General features: G+C 40.9%; 1 protein-coding gene across 4 annotated transcripts in view; it reads left to right on the forward strand.

Annotated features, from left to right (window-relative positions):
* The window catches only part of LOC137089012 (cadherin-7), a 206,627-nt gene that overhangs the window by 171,475 nt on the left and 16,735 nt on the right, over nucleotides 1–18,417 (forward strand). For all 4 annotated transcript variants that reach the window (XM_067452435.1, XM_067452437.1, XM_067452438.1 and 1 more), the window contains exons 7-8: nucleotides 9,538–9,794; nucleotides 15,725–15,861. In XM_067452435.1, coding sequence (XP_067308536.1) covers nucleotides 9,538–9,794; nucleotides 15,725–15,861 — 394 coding nt within the window. The remainder of the gene's footprint in view (nucleotides 1–9,537; nucleotides 9,795–15,724; nucleotides 15,862–18,417) is intronic.

Genomic DNA, 18,417 nt, shown 5'->3' on the forward strand with positions numbered 1-18,417 from the left:
AGGACTGTAATGGAAGAGGTCTGTGTACATTTGAATATTTAATATGCCGGCAATAAATCCGCATTTGTGATCTCTTGTGGCAGTGTTGTACAACCTGTCCTTAAAGTGACTGATGCTAATGTAGCATTAAACACCTTTTTGTAACTGTAGCGCTACAGTCCGATACAGCTTTCCAACATTGCCACCTAGTGGTGCAACATGATTTGAGGAGTTTGATTGGAGTGATTGACATTTTCTCGCGGGTGCAAATGAATAGGAAGCTGTGATGCTAAACATAGCTCCATGGGCATGGTTTTGTTTATCAATACAGAATATTGGATTGCAGGTTCAAATCTTGCATTATATTTGCAACTTAATTGGGCTAAATGTTATCTGAATTTGTGATTTCTGAGAATCATGACCTTGATGCTGTGTGTCATTATGCCAGTTGACTTAGAAACATCTGGAGGGGTAAATCTATTTTACCTCTGTTATTTCCATGTATTCTCACTTTAACCGAGGAGATAATCCACGGTCATCAACCTGTGGTGGTGTCCGGATTATCTGTGTTTGTTTTCTCTCTGAGAGGAGAGATTGTGTTAATCTTCTCTGAGAGAGAGAGAGAGAGAGAGAGAGAGAGAGAGAGAGAGAGAGAGAGAGAGAGAGAGAGAGAGAGAGAGAGAGAGAGAGAGAGAGAGAGAGAGAGAGAGAGAGAGAGAGAGAGAGAGAGAGAGAGAGAGAGAGAGAAAATAGATTGTGATTGAGGGTGCGAAGAAGGAATGTGGGTAAAGGAGAAGGAATTATAGTGAGAAAGAAGAGAGAGAGATGGGATTTTTTTGAACCAGGATTGATACAAAGGTGGAATTTTGAATAAAACCTGTTTTTTGGACTCGGAAATGTGGGCTTGTAAGGTTTAAGAGCGTAAGAAATGAATGAGAGCGCGAGCAATGGAAAGCAGTACGTTGTTATAATGTATTACTTCAGAGGATTATCTGGGTTTAACATCCCAGAGTCGTATTAAAACAGAAGAGAGAGGGAGCAGCTGTGAATCAGGTGTCAGGCAGACAACCTGATTCAAGACTGCCTGTCACCTTTGAATGCATGGACGTGTGCACGTACACGTGCACGCAAAAGACATGCAGAGGACGAGTGACGAACAGAGCCAACATGTTTACGCACAGAACGAGAAACGGAGAAATCAGGAATTCACAAAGAGAATAGATCAAAAGACCAACCCCCCAAACACACACACACACACACACACACACACACACACACACACACACACACACACACACACACACACACACACACACACACACACACACACACACACACACACACACACACACACACACACACACACACACACACATACATACACAAATATATGTGCAGTGGCGTTTCACCAATCTGGAGCATCTTACCCACAAGTATTGATGGCATTCATTACCGTTTGTATCAGGGTGAAATGGCATGAAGACAGAGTGATAGTGTTTTTGTTGTTGTTTTGTTGAGCAATTTAACCATCTCATTGTCTGTAGCAATTTAGCCATTTTCCTCTTGGTGGTTTCATTTTGTGCTTTATTTATTTATAAATAATTGTGTTGTAGTGCTTTGACTATGAGAAAGGTGCATTCATTTTTTTTTTTTTTTTAAATAAAAATAAAATACATCTACAACAATAATAATACACGTATTATTATTGTTGTTGATGTTTTATATAATTTTGTTTTGTAGCACTTTGGTTATGAGAGATGCATTTTAAATAGCATTGTTATTATTATTATTATTATTAATATTATTATTATTATTATTATTATTATTATTATTATTATTATTATTACACTGTAAAAATATTTGAAAAATAAGTTGGTTGCCTTAAAATTTTGAGTTCATTGAAATTAAATATTTGAGTTAATACAATGAACATTTTTGAGAATCTACAAACTTTATTTAAATATTATTAAAGAATTTTGTATGCATATTGGGTAATTGTGTGTTTATTTGTGAAGATGCAGTGAACATTCAACATTGTGCTATTTTCATGATTTATCACATTTTTAATGTGGTTTAGATACAATAATATTTTGAGTTTCTCTAAACCATTTTCCTTCATTGTATCAACTCAAATTTTTAATTTCAATTAACTCAAAATTTTAAGGCAGCCAGGTTACTTACTTTTTTAAGTTAAACTAACAATATTTTTTACAGTTTATTATTATTATTATTATTATTATTATTATTATTATTATTATTATTATTATTATTATTTATATAAACCATACCATTTAAAATGTAAATACATTCATTTTATTCTATTTACAGTCATGTTTTTACCCTCATGTTTTTTTTTTTTTTTTTTTTTTTTTTTTGTAGTAAGTTTTTCATATTGTAGTTTGTGGTCAGTAAATTATTTTAATTAAATAATCTTAGTAAGATTCTTTTTTCTTCTTCTTCATTAAAACTTTGGACCCACTTTATATTAGGTGGCCTTAACTACTATGTACTAACATTGTAATTAATTATTTGATACAATGCACTTATTGTGTACATACATGTTTTTACACTTACATTTTAAAAAATGTCTTCATGCAATTGGTCTGTAATTAATTTCTGTAGTTACATTTGTAATTACACAGTTGGCACTTCCCTTACCCCTAATCCTACCCTTAAACTGACCCACACCACCACACTTGTCCCTAACTCTACCCGTATCCCACCTCAGTATCAGCAAAGGTGTTTTACAATACAATTTGAACACAGTAAGTACATTGTACTTATTTTTTGATATAAGTACATAGTACTTAAGGCCACCAAATATAAAGTGGGGCCAAAACTTTTATTGAGTAGAATGCATTAAACTGAACTAAAGTGGCAATAAAGAATAATTAAATTTGAAAAACTTTTTTTATTTTTATTCCTCAGATAATTCTGGAATCATCGTTTCCACAAAAATCATAAGCAAACTGTTTTTAACATTGATAATAATAATAAGAAATGATTTTGAGCAGCAGCTCTGCATATTAGAATGATTTCTGAAGGAGCATGTGACACTGAAGAAAATTCTGCTTTGGCATCACATGAATGAATCACATTTTAAAATATATTACATTAGTAAACAGTTATTTTACATTTTTAAATGTAAGTTTTTACTGTATTTTTTTCATCAAATAAATGCTGCCCTGGTGAGCATAAAATACTTACATTTTAAAAACGTGAAAAAATCTTACCGACCCATTTCAGATCTCTCCAAAGATCAAATGCTTGAAAAGTTATATGATCTGCCATATGGCATTATGGAATATAGCGTAATGTAGTACAGCCGAACAGTGGACCATATAGAGAGTCTAATTAATTTCTCATAATTGCTATTCCACTGGAGAGCCATTTAAAAGAAAAACTGGAAAGTGGAACAAGATAGAAAGGAGGAGATTCCGCTCTCAACTAAACTTTGGATAAAAGCATCTCACAAATAAACAAATAAAAGTAAGTATAGTTCCATAGCTAGACCAGCGTGAAACACCGGCCTGTGAATCAAGCACAGTCCAGTCTTTTCAGCCAGGGTTATTATAAACAGGTGGATCAGACCGCCGCTCACTCGGAGGGGCGTAGTGCGTGTGATGGAGTAATGGGAGAGCAAGGAATAGAAGGAGGGAGGGAGGGAGAGTGAGTGATTGAGTATGTGAGAGAGGAAGGGATAGCGTGATGAGTGTGTGCTCACAGTGTAAGTGACATCTCTCCTCCTCAGACAGATTGTCTCTCTCTGCCTCTAATGGGATCCTGTTAGGAACCTTTTCTCTCCATTTATCCCTCCTCCCCTCTCTTGGCTCGACTCTCCATCCCTTTTTGGTCTCTTCCTCACCTTCGTTTCTGTTTTTGTTTTTGTTTTTTTCATGTCGTGTTTGTATTTGAATATCAGTGTCCTTCAACTGTCCTCTACCCTCTGAGTAATTTTAAATATTTCGTGTTATAGATTCATAGCAGAATGTGTAATGGACCTAATGATGTGAGCATATGCTGTACATTATCATAAAACATTTTGGGGTCAGTCAGATTCAAAAACTTTAAATGTTTTTGAAAGAGGTCTCGTTATGCTTACTGAGGCTGCATTCATTTGATAAAAATGTAATAAAAACCGACACATTATTACAATTGAAAATGCATAATGTGAATATATTTAAAAATGTAATTTATTCCTGATGGCAAAGCTGAATTTTCAGCATTATTACTCCAGTCTTCAGTGTCACATGACCGTTTTGAGAAAGTTGAATTTGCTTATTTGCTGCTTAGGAAACATTTCTTATTATTACTGTTAAAAGAAAGTTTTGCTGCTTAATATTTTTGTGTAAACTGATACATTTTCCCAGGATTATTTGATGAATATAAAGTTCAAACAAACAGCATTTATTTTAAATATACTTTTTTTGGTAACATAAATGTATTTACTGTCTCTTTTAAATTAATTGAATGTATCCTTTAAAGGGCTAGTTCACCCAAAAATGAAAATTAGGCCATGATTTACTAACCCTCATCCTAGGTGTATATGACTGTCTTCTTTCAGACTAATAAAATCTGAGTAATATTGAAAAAAGTCCTGTCTTATCCAAGCATTATAATGGCAGTGAATTCTTGCCTCGCTTATGAAGTCCATAAAAGTGCATCTATCCATCATATAACTGCTCCACATGGCTCTGGGGGGTTAATAAAGGCCTTCTGAAGTGTGATGCATTTGTGTATAAGACAAATATCCATGTTTAAAACTTTATAGACTAAAATAAATAACGTATTTATTACTTTATTAACGCCCCGGAGCCGTGTGGAGCAGTTAAATGGTGGATAGATACACTTTTATGGGCTTCATAAACGAATCAACAATTCACTGCCATTATTAAACTTGGATTAGCCAGGACTTTTTTAAATATCACTCAGATTTTATTTGTCTGAAAGTCATATACACCTAGGATGACTTGAGGGTGAGATGGACTCATTTTAATTTTTGGGTGAAATAACCCTTTAATGTAGCCTAGAAATCTAGACGCACCCTAGCGGCAGCAAATTTAATCTGCCCGCAAGTATCGTGTAGCAACTCTCAATACCCTTCTAAGCTGTATTCGCCTAACTCTTGCCGGACCAATCACATCGTGCATAGAGTCGGTGGGCGGGGCCATAATGACAACGGCCGAGTTGCGTTTGCGTGCTTCTAGTAAACACAGAAACTGGCGAACGGCGGCGGTCTTTGGAATCAGCTTTGACCGCGACTCTGGAAGACTTGGAGTTAAGCTTTTCTCTGAGAAAAGAACAATGGAAACTGTCTATGAGTTTCCAGACCAAACATCTTGATGTGGGTCTGGCTTGTCAGGCTACCTTTAATGCATCCTAATAATGTTTTATTTTAAGCTAGCTGACCCCAAAATGTTGAGCTTTGTATATATAGTTGCAATGCAGGCAAATCTTAATGCTATAGCATACAATGACATTTCAAACAGTTGTATGCTTCCAGCTTTGTGGCAATAGTTTGGGGAGAGCCACACTTTATTGCTCCAGAATGACAATGTCACTGTGCACAAAGTGCATAAAGAATGATTTTCTGTGTCTGGTGGTGTGGATGAACCTGACTGACTTGCACAAAGACCAGACATGAACCCAACTGAACGCCTTGGAGATTAATTGAAACGCAGACTGTGTGCCAGACCTTACTGCCCAAAATCCGTGCATGACCTTACAATAGGAGCAAATGCCTGCAGCCACCTGGTACATCTAGTGAAAAGAGTTCAGAGAAGCTGTTTTAGCAGAAAAGTGAGCGATTAATGCCTGGAAGTGTAATAAATGATTGATCCTATAATCAGGAGGTGGGGGGAGGGGGGGATGTATGTCCATATTCAGGCCATACTACATGTGCCTTTTTTGTAAAAGTAAATGTATGAATATGTTTTATATTGCAACTTAGATTTACCTGATTACTAGTATTTTTTTTAATAGTATTTTTTTTTTTTTTTAATAAAAAAAAAGTGAGTATCAAATTTGATACATCAGGCTTTTTAGGAATGTTTATCTCTCAATTATCATTGTATTATCATTGCTTCCATAATAAAAAATAAAACAAATTTGATCATAACACTATGCATTTAAATGTCATTTTACTAAGACATATTATTAGAAGACATATAGTGACATCTTGATTTAAATAACAAGAGAATCAGAAAAATAAAAAAAACAAATTTATTCAGAGCCTCTGAATGAATATATATATATATATATATATATATATATATATATATATATATATATATATATATATATATATATATATATATATATATATATATATATATATATATATATATATATTATTTTTATTTTATATATACATTTTGTCAAAATGTTTAAAATCTTGTAAACATTGCTTAATTGAATCCTTATCGGTGCAACTCATAGTGTTTTCACGTTTAGCGCTGTAAAAATGTCCCGCTATTTTTAGTAGCAGCAGGTGCTGTATATGGATCATAAGTGCCCAAAACCTGCATCTCGTTCACATATTTTTGTTTTAAGATGGTAATTTTGACAGGTTTGTGCTAGTTATGGAGTTCTATTGCGGTTTTGCCCTCCAAGGATTCACAACTAAAACTATGAATTTTTGTAGAAACATGGAAACACCAAAGAGGCTTTAATATATTACGTGTTTTATTAGACAGTTGAGCAACTGTTTGGATACAATAATCCAAAGAAAACGAATCGTTGTTATATTGCTCAACACAGTAAGTCTTATTGTTTATATCTCATTTTCTTGATTTACCGTGAGTACCATGTTTTGCCATTCCTAATATCGAGCTAGCTGTAGTGTGCAACAAGTGTAGTAGCCGCAGAGCGAACACACAGAGTAGCATTATAACTTTCACCACACTCAAATAATGTATCTATGTGTGTGTATGTATGTGATAAAACAGCGCTGATTTATCCCACATATGTGGCATGATAAAAGCTTTGCATCCTCAAGCTATACCTTTGCTTTGAATAAGCGACCTCTAGCGGCGAAAAATTACATATTGTGGCTTTAACTAGTTTTAAAATGCATATTACTAGGACATTCTCTGTTTATTAGTACTTATGAAGCACATACACTGTAAAATTTTTAAAAAAAATAAGTTACCTGCTTGCCTTATTATTTTGAGTTCATCGAAATATATATATTTTTTAGTTAATTCAATTAATATTTTTGAGACTCGACAACCTTTATTCAAATATTATTAAATGATTTTGTGAGCATATTGGGTAATTTTGTGTGTTTTATTTTTGATGACGCGGTGAAACAAATAGCCAAATTGAGCTATTTTCATGATATATCAAATTTTTATGTGGTTCCGATACAATAATATTTAGATTTTCTATTTATTCAACCAATTCATTGTATCAACTCAATTTTTTTATTTCAATGAACTCAAAATTTTAAGGCAAGCAGGTTACTTACTTTTTTAAGTTAAACCAACAATTTTTGGTTATTAATTTTATGTATTAATGCCTAATTCTCCACGACCTTTTTCTACAACACCTAAACTTAAACGCTATAAAACATTCTTTGTTTACTTCAGTGACCTTCAGTTGAGATAATTATCACCCCTATGAAATGACATCTTGAGGTCTCTTGACCATAAACCAAATTTGCTGTAGTTTTGAGACCCATGCCAAGATGTCAAGTAATGAGTCCCAGACCATGTTTGAGAGTCCTCAAGATCAAGAGTCCAACTCTGGTGAGACAGAAAGTGGCAGGCATTTGTAGTGTCCGCAGTGACCCGATGTCCTTCAGTCAGCTCAATTTAATTCAGCTCATTTCAGTCTGTCCTTCAGCCTGCACGAGAAAACCGAGGCCAAGCACATTGTGTGCCCCATTGACTTCTTCCAACCTCAGCTTGGTCTCGCATTAGGAAGAGACTGTAGTATAGCGAGGAGCCGATGAATGGAGAACATTTATGGCAAAACTGAGCGTTTTAATGAGCCAGTCCTTTCTGACTTCCTTCAGCCCCTGCCTAGCTACTCTTGCCAAAACAAGCCCATTACCTATTTCTGGTGTGCCAGCTTCCCACACAACCCTCCCAGTGCCAGATCCAGATTCAGCTCCCATGACTTGTCACAATACAATAAATGCTGGACCTTGCTACTGCATTAGCATGGCCAACCTCATCAAAGATTAATTAAAGTCTGTCAAACGATGCTGTTCTTGAAATACCACACAGTGGCTTGTTGTTCAAAAGCAAAGTCATTGTCGGCAGAGAAGCAGTATGACATTGACATGCCCTGGACGTGGATTATTGTAGGAAGCAACCTGACAACACTATCTTGCTATGTAGACAGCTTCATTGATTATAGTCAGAGCGATCTACTTTTATTTACTGCTCATTCCAAGTTTAAATTGGATGTCAAAGATCCACCAGCACCTCATTTTCAACAGCATTGTATTTTTTACGCTCGCCCAGAAAACCGGCCTGTTTATTATTTACTATCAACTCAGCGTCTAGCCACTGTAATTTAACAGCCTTTTCAGGTCACACAATTGCGGTCACAGAAACATATGAGCACAAGCAACAACATCACCAACAGCATATCAATTTGAATAGGTATTATCGTAGCAGATGGGTTTCTTTTATTACTTCACGTTGAAAATTTAAAGACATTTAACTGGTTAGTTCAACCAAAAATGAAAATTCTGTCATCAGCTACTCACCCTCAAACCCGTAGTAAGTTAGTATATCTTAGGAACACGAGAGATAAAACCTGAGAAATTTCTGTCCCTCCACTGACAGTCCATGCAAATACCACTTTGATGCTTCAAAATTTGGGTTTAAAATGGACAAACCCAGATATTGGGTTGTTTGAATGGGTCTATTCACTGGGTTCAAACAACCCAATTTTTTTTAAGAGTGCAAAAAAATCGAAATATTAAAAAAATCGCCTTTAAGTTGTCCAAATTAAGTCCTTAGCAATGCACATTACTACTACTACTAATAATAATTTTACAGTGGGAAATTTACATAGTATCTTCATGGAACTTGATCTTTACTTAATATCTTACTGATTTTTGGCATAAAAGAAAAATGTATAATTTTGACCCATGTATTGTTTGCTATTGTCACACATATACCCATGTGACTTATGACTGGCTTTGTGCTCCAGGGACACATATCACGTTTCTATAGTATCATGAGTTCAGTATTGTGATTTGTAATTGTGACATGAGTGTATATTACATCCCTAGTCACACATATAAAAGCCTAAATTATATCTGTTCATCATAAAAACGACTGTGTCTCTTCAGCAAAGCCACGTTTTTCACATGTATTTTATTTCAATTAAGAAATTTTTACATTTTTAGTTAACAATAACAACGTTGCTGTTTCTGTTAGTAGTTTGAGCAGATGTCCTATAGACGCATGCATTTAATAATCCTTCAGTGATTAGTTAGTGTGTGCTATGTTGAGCTGTGCTGCTCATCTGGGAAGGTGTGAGCAATGCGGTCTTGTCATTAGGTTTATGCTCATATTGATGTTTCTGTTTGATCTACAGGCGGTGGACTATGAGAGCCGAAGCTCCTACGCTTTCTCAGTGGAGGTTCTGAATCCCATCGTTGACCCTCGATTCCTGCGGCGTGGGCCTTTCAAAGACCGTGCCTCGATCAGAGTGGCTGTGCTAGATGCAGATGAGCCGCCTCGCTTCTCACGGGCACGTTATCGAATGGATGTGTCTGAGAACTGCCCGCCGGCGTGCACAGTGGGGCGGATCAGTGCCGTGGACCCAGATACGGGGCTCACAAACAACATCAGGTAGTAAAAATGATCAGGAAGATGTTATTTATTATCGGTGTATATTTTAAAAGAAATACTATTTCAGTTATTCTACCTTAAAAAAATTAAAATAATTAATTGTGTTAATTTGCTGTAATTATTTGTGAAATATACTAGTGATTTCTGAGAGGAAATAGTTTCTAGAGAAAATAATTTTCTGTGAACAACAGTGGTTCTTAACATTTTTGACTACAAGGCTCCCCCATTGTCCACAAACATATTCATAGGCCCCATGACTTTGCCAATTGTTCATAATTTTTCTGGATTTTAATGATTTTTAAGAATATTTTAACTCACCATTTCTTCCTGAAATACAAAAGTTGGCAAGAAGTACACGACACAGGAGGGCAGGTGAATTTCCCCAAAGGGTGGATTTATTGACAGAGGTGAAAGTGAAAGTGCGTTGTGTGCGGTGCTCCGTGCTCGGTGTGGTCTCTCTTGCGTCCTCGGTGCTCGCGGTGATCTGGATCCGTGCTCAGAGTGAGTGCTGGCCGTCACACGCTGCTCTCTGGAGGGAGAATGGAGACAACAGTTAGCCGAGTCTTCTGGAGACATCTCTCACCTCTTTGGGCGGCGGGCAGGCTTATAAAGCCGCCCGCTGATGAGTTGCAGCTGTGACGGCTCAGCCTGTGATGAGCGGGTGCAGGTGTTCCTGCCTTGTTTCCAGGGCGACGCTGATGAGCGCTCGGGACACTTGTCACACTCCCCCCCCCAAGCGACGTCCTGGTCCTGCGGAGAAGCGGGGAAACTGGGGGGGGTTGGGGAGTGGAGCCTGACAGACCTGCGAAAGCTGACCACATCCGGGAAAGACCATCGGCGTTGGCGTTGGCCGTCCCGGCACGATGTTGGACGGTGAAGTTGAAGTCCTGGAGCGCCAGGAACCACCGCGTCACCCTGGCATTCGTCTCCTTGGCCCGGGCCATCCATTGCAGTGGTGCGTGGTCAGTGGTCAGGGTGAAGTGGCGGCCCAGGAGGTAATACCGGAGCTCCAGGACTGCCCACTTGACGGCCAACGCCTCCCGTTCCACGGTTGCGTAGCGCTGTTCTGCTGGGGTCAGCTTTCGGCTGATGTAGATCACCGGGTGTTCCTCGCCGTCGGTGACCTGGGAAAGGACGGCTCCCAACCCGGTGTCGGAGGCGTCCGTTTGCAGCAGGAAGGGGCTATTGAAGTCGGGCGCTCGTAGGACCGGTGCCGAGGTGAGGGCCGACTTGATGCGGTGGAACGCCGCCTCCGCCTCGGTGCTCCACTGGGTCTTCTCTGGCTGCCCCTTCCTGGTCAGGTCTGTCAGGGGAGAGGCTAAGGAGGAGAAGTCAGGGATAAAGCACCGATAGTAACCCGCCAACCCCAAAAAGGCTCGTACCTGCGTCTTCGTGGTGGGACGGGGAGCGGAGAGAATCGCCGAGACCTTCCGACCCCTCCTGGGGTCGGATCAGGCCCCGTCCCACCTGGTAGCCGAGGTACTTGGCCTCTGCGAGTCCTAGGTGGCATTTCCGGGGGTTGGCGGTCAGCCCAGCCCGACGTAACTCCGACAGCACCTTCCGCAGCCGGTCCAGGCGGTCCTCCCAGGTCTCGGAGTGTACCACCACGTCATCCAAGTAGGCTGCCGCGTAGGCTTGGTGGGGTCGGAGCAGGATGTCCATGAGCCGCTGGAAGGTGGCGGGTGCTCCGTGCAGGCCGAAAGGGAGGACGCGGTATTGCCAGTGGCCGCTCGGAGTGGAGAAGGCTGTCTTTGGCTTGGCCTGAGTGGAGAGGGGTACCTGCCAATACCCTTTCGTGAGGTCGAGGGTGGAGATGTACCGCGCCCTCCCCAGGCGGTCCAGCAGCTCATCTACGCGGGGCATGGGATAGCCGTTAAACTCCGAGACCTCGTTGAGCCGGCGGAAGTCGTTGCAGAAGCGGAAGGTGCCATCGGGCTTTGGGACCATCACAATCGGGCTGGAGGGGAATGGCCTCTGGGTAGCGGGTGGCATAGTCCACGATGACGAGGATGTGTTCGAACCCCCGGGCGGACTTCGGCAGCGGTCCCACCAGATCCATTCCGATTCGCTCGAAGGGCACCTCTATGATGGGCAGCGGAATCAGCGGGCTGGGGGGAGGAACTCGTGGCGATGTCCGCTGGCAGGTGGGGCAGGCTTGGCAGAAGCGCTTCACCTCGGCCTCCAGGCCGGGCCAGTGGAAGCGATCTCGGATCCGTTGGATGGTATTCTGAGCCCCGAGGTGGCCTGCCATGGGGTGTGCGTGGGCGATCTCCATCACTGCCTCGATCTTGCTGCGGGGCACGACGAGCAGGTTTTTTTCCTCCCCCCTTCGCTGAGCGACACAGTAGAGCAGGCCTTGTTCAATTTTGAAGTGGGGCGTAGGGTGCGGCGCGGGCTGTAGGTCCTTCCCCTCCGCGACCCGTACCTGAGCCCAGCAGTGCTTCAGACGGTCGTCCTCGTGCTGCTCGCGGGCGAACGCCCCGGCCCCCGAGACCTGCTGGAAGAGATCATAGAATAGGTTAGCAGCTTGGGGGCAGCTTAGGTTACTCACCGTCTCGGGGGCTGTCGGAAGCCAGCAGCACAGGACGCCGTCTGGGTCTCCGCGCGGTCCGGCGCTTTGGGCGGCTCCCGGGCTGGCTGACAGGCTGAGTGGCGGCGGTGAGGAGACGGTCGAACCCCGGCCAGTCCCTTCCGAGCAACACGGGGACCGGCAGATCCTTGACGATTCCGACTTCGATGGCCCAGGTGCCCGGGGCGGCCTCGATGGACACTTGACGTGCGGGGACTTCTCGGGTATCGCCGTGCACACACACAATGGGGACGGAGGTCTTCGAATCTCCTCGCGGCGGCAGGATTGCCGCCTGTACGAGGCTGATGGCGCTGCCGGAGTCCAGGAGAGCCAGGAAGGGCCGGCCGTTAATCTTCACCTCCGCCCGGGGCGCGTTCTCTGTGTGCACGGCGCAGCCTGCCAGCCATGCTCGTCCAGGGGATCGCGGGGCTTCGGTGGGCATGGGCTCGTCCGGAGGCCCGGGAACCGCCGGCCTGCCTACTGGTCGCGAGGTACCCTCCGGCGTGCGTCGCTCCTGGACCACCCTTCGGGGAAAAGGCGACGCTCGCTCCCCGACCTCCCGGTGGAAGGTGGCATCCGCCAGCTCAATAGCCTCGACCAGCTCATCCTTGGTGGTGGGCTTCCGCATCCCCACGGCTTGACGGAGGTGGCGCGGGAGCGCGCGCAGGAGGCGGTCAATGACGACGCGCTCCGCTACCTGGATGGCGGTGGAACCCTCGGCCAGCAACCAGTGTTGTGCCAGGCGAGAGAGATCCGCGGCTTGGAGTCTGGGTGGGCGCCGTGGGTCATAGGACCAGTCATGGAAGAGTTGTGCAGCGCTGATCGCGGATAGCCCGACGCGGCCCAGGATCTCTTTCTTCAACACCGCATACGAAGTGCTTTGCGCAGGGGGAAGCGCGAAGTACGCCCGCTGCGCATCCCCGGTCAACAGCGGGGCGACGATGCGAGCCCACTCATCCTCTGGCCACGCCTCGCGGGTAGCGATGGTCTCAAACATCTCCAGGTATATGGCGACATCGTCGTGCTCAGTCATCCGTGGCATGAGTTGGGTTGCTTGGGCGCGAGGGTCAGGCAGCGGAGCGCGTTGGGCAGCGGCCGCCCGCAGTGTGAGCAGCTCCCGCTCTGTAGTGTCTTGTCGAGAGGCCATATGCTCCATAATTTGCTGCTGGCGGATGCTCACCTCGGTGAGGTGTTTCAACAGTTCCTCCATCGTTGCAGGGAGGAGCGCCACCTGGGGAAACAGAGGGAAAAAACCAATAAGTGTGGGGAAAAAATAAATCCAGGGAAAAAGTCTCGGGGAAACGGGAACCACTCCAAGTGAACCTGATGTCGGTACTTCTTCACACTCTTGCCCGCATTCTCCACCAGTGTGACGGGGTGAAGAAGTACACGACACAGGAGGGCAGGTGAATTTCCCCGAAGGATGGATTTATTGACAAAGGTGAAAGTGAAAGTGCGTTGAGTGCGGTGCTCCGTGCTCGGTGTGGTCTCTCTTGCGTCCTCGGTGCTCGCGGTGATCTGGATCCGTGCTTAGAGTGAGTGCTGGCCGTCACACGTTGCTCTCTGGAGGGAGAATGGAGACAACAGTTAGCCGAGTCTTCTGGAGACATCTCTCACCTCTTTGGGCGGCGGGCAGGCTTATAAAGCCGCCCGCTGATGAGTTGCAGCTGTGACGGCTCAGCCTGTGATGAGCGGGTGCAGGTGTTCCCGCCTTGTTTCCAGGGCGACGCTGATGAGCGCTCGGGACACTTGTCACAATATATATATATATATATAGACAGATAGGTACCTATAGATAAGTACTGGTACTTGAATGGACTGAGGCTGGGATTTAGTGGGTTTGAAGTAAAAGTATTTTATAAATGTATACTATGTGTGGAGAGCATTCACACAGTATCGCTATCAGTATCGTTTTATATATATATATATATATATATATATATATATATATATATATATATATATATATATATTCACTATAAAATTGCCCACAGGGAAGATTGGATTGATTGGATTGTGCAAATCACACTTTTAAATGAAGCCACTTCATATAATCAAGGGTTTTCAAGACTATGGGAATCCTGTTCCTTCAGAGATGGGAAAATAAAACCTACTGTTAAGGGACTGAATTAAAATGAGAAATATCTTGACTTGTAGTCATTTTAACTTATTTAAAAGGTTAGTTCGCCCAAAAATTAAAATTCTGTCATTAATTACTCACCCTCATGTCGTTCCAAACCCGTAAGACCTTCGTTCCTCTTCAGAACACAAATTAAGATATTTTTGATGAAATCCGAGAGCTTTCTGACCCCACATAGATTGCAACGTTATTAACATTTTCAAGGCTCAGAAAGATGTTAAAGACATCGTTAAAATAGTCCATGTGATACCAGTGGTTCAACCTTAATTTTATAAAGCGATGAGAATATTTTTTGTGAAAAAAAAAGACTTTATTCAACAATTTCTTCTCTTTTGTGTCAGTCTCCGACTTTTAATGATGTCTTTACTTTCTTTTAAAAGGGTTTTAAAAGTGCTAATTGCGTCGCAGTGGATGTGGGGTCGGAAATGCTCTCGGATTATATCCAAAATATTTTAATTTTTGTGTTCCGAAGACGAACAAAGGTCTTACAGGTTTGGAATGACATGAAGGTGAGTAAATAATGACAGAGTTTGGGTTGTTATATGTAATAATGACAATTTTTTGGGTGAAATAACCCTTTAATATTATTTTAAGTCAACTTAAGGCCCCCTTGGCCCCGGGCCCCGGTTGTGAACGACTGGTGTACGAGCTACATTTCATCAATACACTGAACGTGCAGGTGAATGCACCATCTGAAAATATTCGCTAAGCTCATTACAGTTTATTTCCCTCAAAAAACAAAACAAAAAAACAAAGCCTTAAATGTTGGCTCTAATCAGGAATCTAAAAAGGCATCATAATTGTTCTGCCTGTTGTTTGGAACAACCTTCCCATCAGGAACATGCCTGAAATACCTAAATCAGACGTTTGGGTAGGCAGCTCATTAGGGTTTGGAACAGAGCCATTATGTCATTAATTAGTTATGGTTGTATGCCATTCTGTGTTGTATCAACATTATCAATGAAATCAAGGTATTCATGCTACAAAGCACATTTGCTTGCTTCCACATGGAAAAGCCCAATGATCAAGATCCATCCCAGTGAGCTACAGGAATTTCAACAGTGCCTAGTTAGGGATCTGAGGATTTGTACTGTGCCAATTACGGCTCTTTTGTTTCCCGCAGCTGGGCTTAAAACGACTCCTGAATGACAGATTTTCTGATTTACCTGGGGCTTTATGCATCTGCTAAACTCTGTCTTTTTTGTCTTGTATCTCCCTCAGGTTCTCCATCGATCCTCAGTCTGACCCAGAAGCTCTGTTCAGGATCACTCCAGACACTGGGCTCATCACTACAGTGACTGAGCTGGACCGAGAGCACGAGCAGTGGCATAATATCACCATCATTGCCACACAGAGAGGTAAACACACATAGTCACAGTGTCAGGGAAGCAGTTAACTACACTACAAGTAATGTTAGTTAACTGTAGTGAAGCTAGGTAACTATATAGCAATATAGCTTTTTGGATAAATAACCATGTATCAATATCCATTTTTATAATTTAATCAGAGCTCAGAAGTTGGTAAATTAATGAATCTTGTTTAGATTGACAGCATTACACTTAAACCAGGGTTCCCACTCGTCCCGGTCAACACATTTTCCAGTTATGGAAAACACATGGAAAATTAGAGATGTCAAATGTTTCTTGTTGTCCTGGATTTTTTTTTATTCCCTTCACAGAGAACGAAGAGTTTATCACTGGCCCAAAACAATTACATTTGGTTGCATAAAGTGCAATGTTCAGGAATGCTGAGTTTTGACACGCGAGAGTAGCAGAAGCAGTAGGAGTTACAGCTAATGTTATTAACCGCTCAAATGTATGCAGTGAATTTTAACTGGTAAGCAGCTGCCTAATTCAGTAACAAGCTAACTAATCATTTTGATGCGGTATAAGCTCAATAAAATATTCATTGTGCAGTGTAGCCAGCCTCATCGATTGATTGAAACTTGCAATTGTGTTATAAAGCCAGAATTATGTGATATAAAGTCAGAATTGCGTGGTATAAACTCCCAATTATGTTATAAAGTAAAAAATTAAGAATTCTGACTTTCTCACAATTGCCAGTTTGTACTTGCAATTTTGATGACTTTTTTTTCTTCTCAGAATAGATATTAAAACTTGCAATTGCAAGAAAATAATCAGACTAGCGAGATAAAATGGTGCAAACAAGCTTCCAATAGTCATAATGTATGATTAAGAGCACATATTAAAAACTGATTTTATAGTATGCCTATAAAACTGTATGCCTTTTGAAGACTTAGAGAGCAGTATATTACTTTAGGCCGTGATCCTTGTCTTTTATTCTCGGCATAGTAAAATGTATAATGTCCTGGAAAATGATTGATGAAAAGGAGTGGGAACCCTTTTAAAAATAGTTTAATACAAAAAGGAGAATAAAGCTTAATATAACTAGAATATTGCTAAATATTTCTAAATTTAAAAAATGACTTCTGCACAGCAGTATTATTTATGTACTTGTGATTTATGCATTTTAGTATGTAGTAATATATTTTTGAATAGCTTTGATTTTTATTTTTATATTTCTATTTATTCATATTTTTATTTTATTCTATTATTTCATAGCATTTATTTATTTTATTTTAATTTCAGTTATTTTCCAAGGCCCAAGACAACGTTTATAATTTTCTAGTACTTTTATTATTTCCACTTCATTTTTAATAAATCGAAACCTTTTAGTTAACAATAACAGCCCTGCTGCACAGAGGCATAAATAAGTGATTTATTTCTTTTTGAATTGGCTTGTTTGAAACGTTTGACTGATTCATGTGCTTGTGTGGAAATCACTGCATCTTTTAATCACTTTTATCTTTTTATTTCACAGTTAAATTCAAGTAGTTATAAAAATAATTTAATTCACTTAAATGACCACATTTAAGAGAGAATACAGGAGAGCACATAACAATAACAGTGACATTTGACATTAAAACAGTGATTTGTCATGGTGCCCAGCTACATGTTTCAAAGGTAGCTTGTTACTGGAAAAGCTGAACTATTTTGGAAACAGCTGAGCTACTGTCACACCACTGGAAAATGTTAGCATTGTTATTTATAGGTCACCGCCACTGATACACACTGTTCATTATGTCAATAATTCATAATTCTGGTTGAAAATGTCCATGCCACCATGTTTGGTGTTGCTAACAAGTACAAATCTGGCTTGCAATATTCCTGATCACATTCATATAAAAATGCAATATATAATTTTATATTCAAAATTAGTAACAGATACTTAATGGATTTGTGTTTCTTATCCTATATGATCGTTATGCATGTATGGATTAAACATGGTTTAAACATGCATTGAATTTGTACTGCTCAGAGAAAGGATCTATGGTGCTGTGTTACTGTATGGAAAGTAGGTCTAAGCAGCTTCAGGGAGGCCTGATGGCTATTGTAGGCAAAGCCTCTTCCCAGTAATGTGAAGCAGTGGGCACTAATCCACAACATCATGTCACAAGCCTGTGTGTGTGTGTGAGTGTGTGTGTGGATGCAGTCCAAGACATTTGTGTGAAAGCAGTCCAAAAACCACAGGCAAGTGTGTGGGACTGAATTATAGCGAGAAAAACAGAATGCTTCAGTTTCTCTTAAGGCTCACACCAAGACATTAAGTTTGTTCAGCCTATACTGTACCAATATGCCGACCGAAATCTATTCCAAATGAAAAGCTATTGAAGGCTATTTGTTCATCACGATAAGACATTCTTCTCAGGAATACGAAAAGTAACTGCTGAAATCTTATTTTATTTATATAGCGCTTTTCCAAACCAAATCAATGAAGTTAAAAAAAAAAAAAAGTTCACTAAAATTGAGCAAATAAAAATAGAACCAAAATTAAATTACAACAATAATAAAAAAAAAATGTCACGGGTACAAAATAGAAAATCAATAGTGATG

This window comes from Pseudorasbora parva, chromosome 9 (assembly GCF_024679245.1).
Source record: "Pseudorasbora parva isolate DD20220531a chromosome 9, ASM2467924v1, whole genome shotgun sequence".
In the NCBI taxonomy this organism is placed as follows: Eukaryota; Metazoa; Chordata; class Actinopteri; order Cypriniformes; family Gobionidae; genus Pseudorasbora; species Pseudorasbora parva.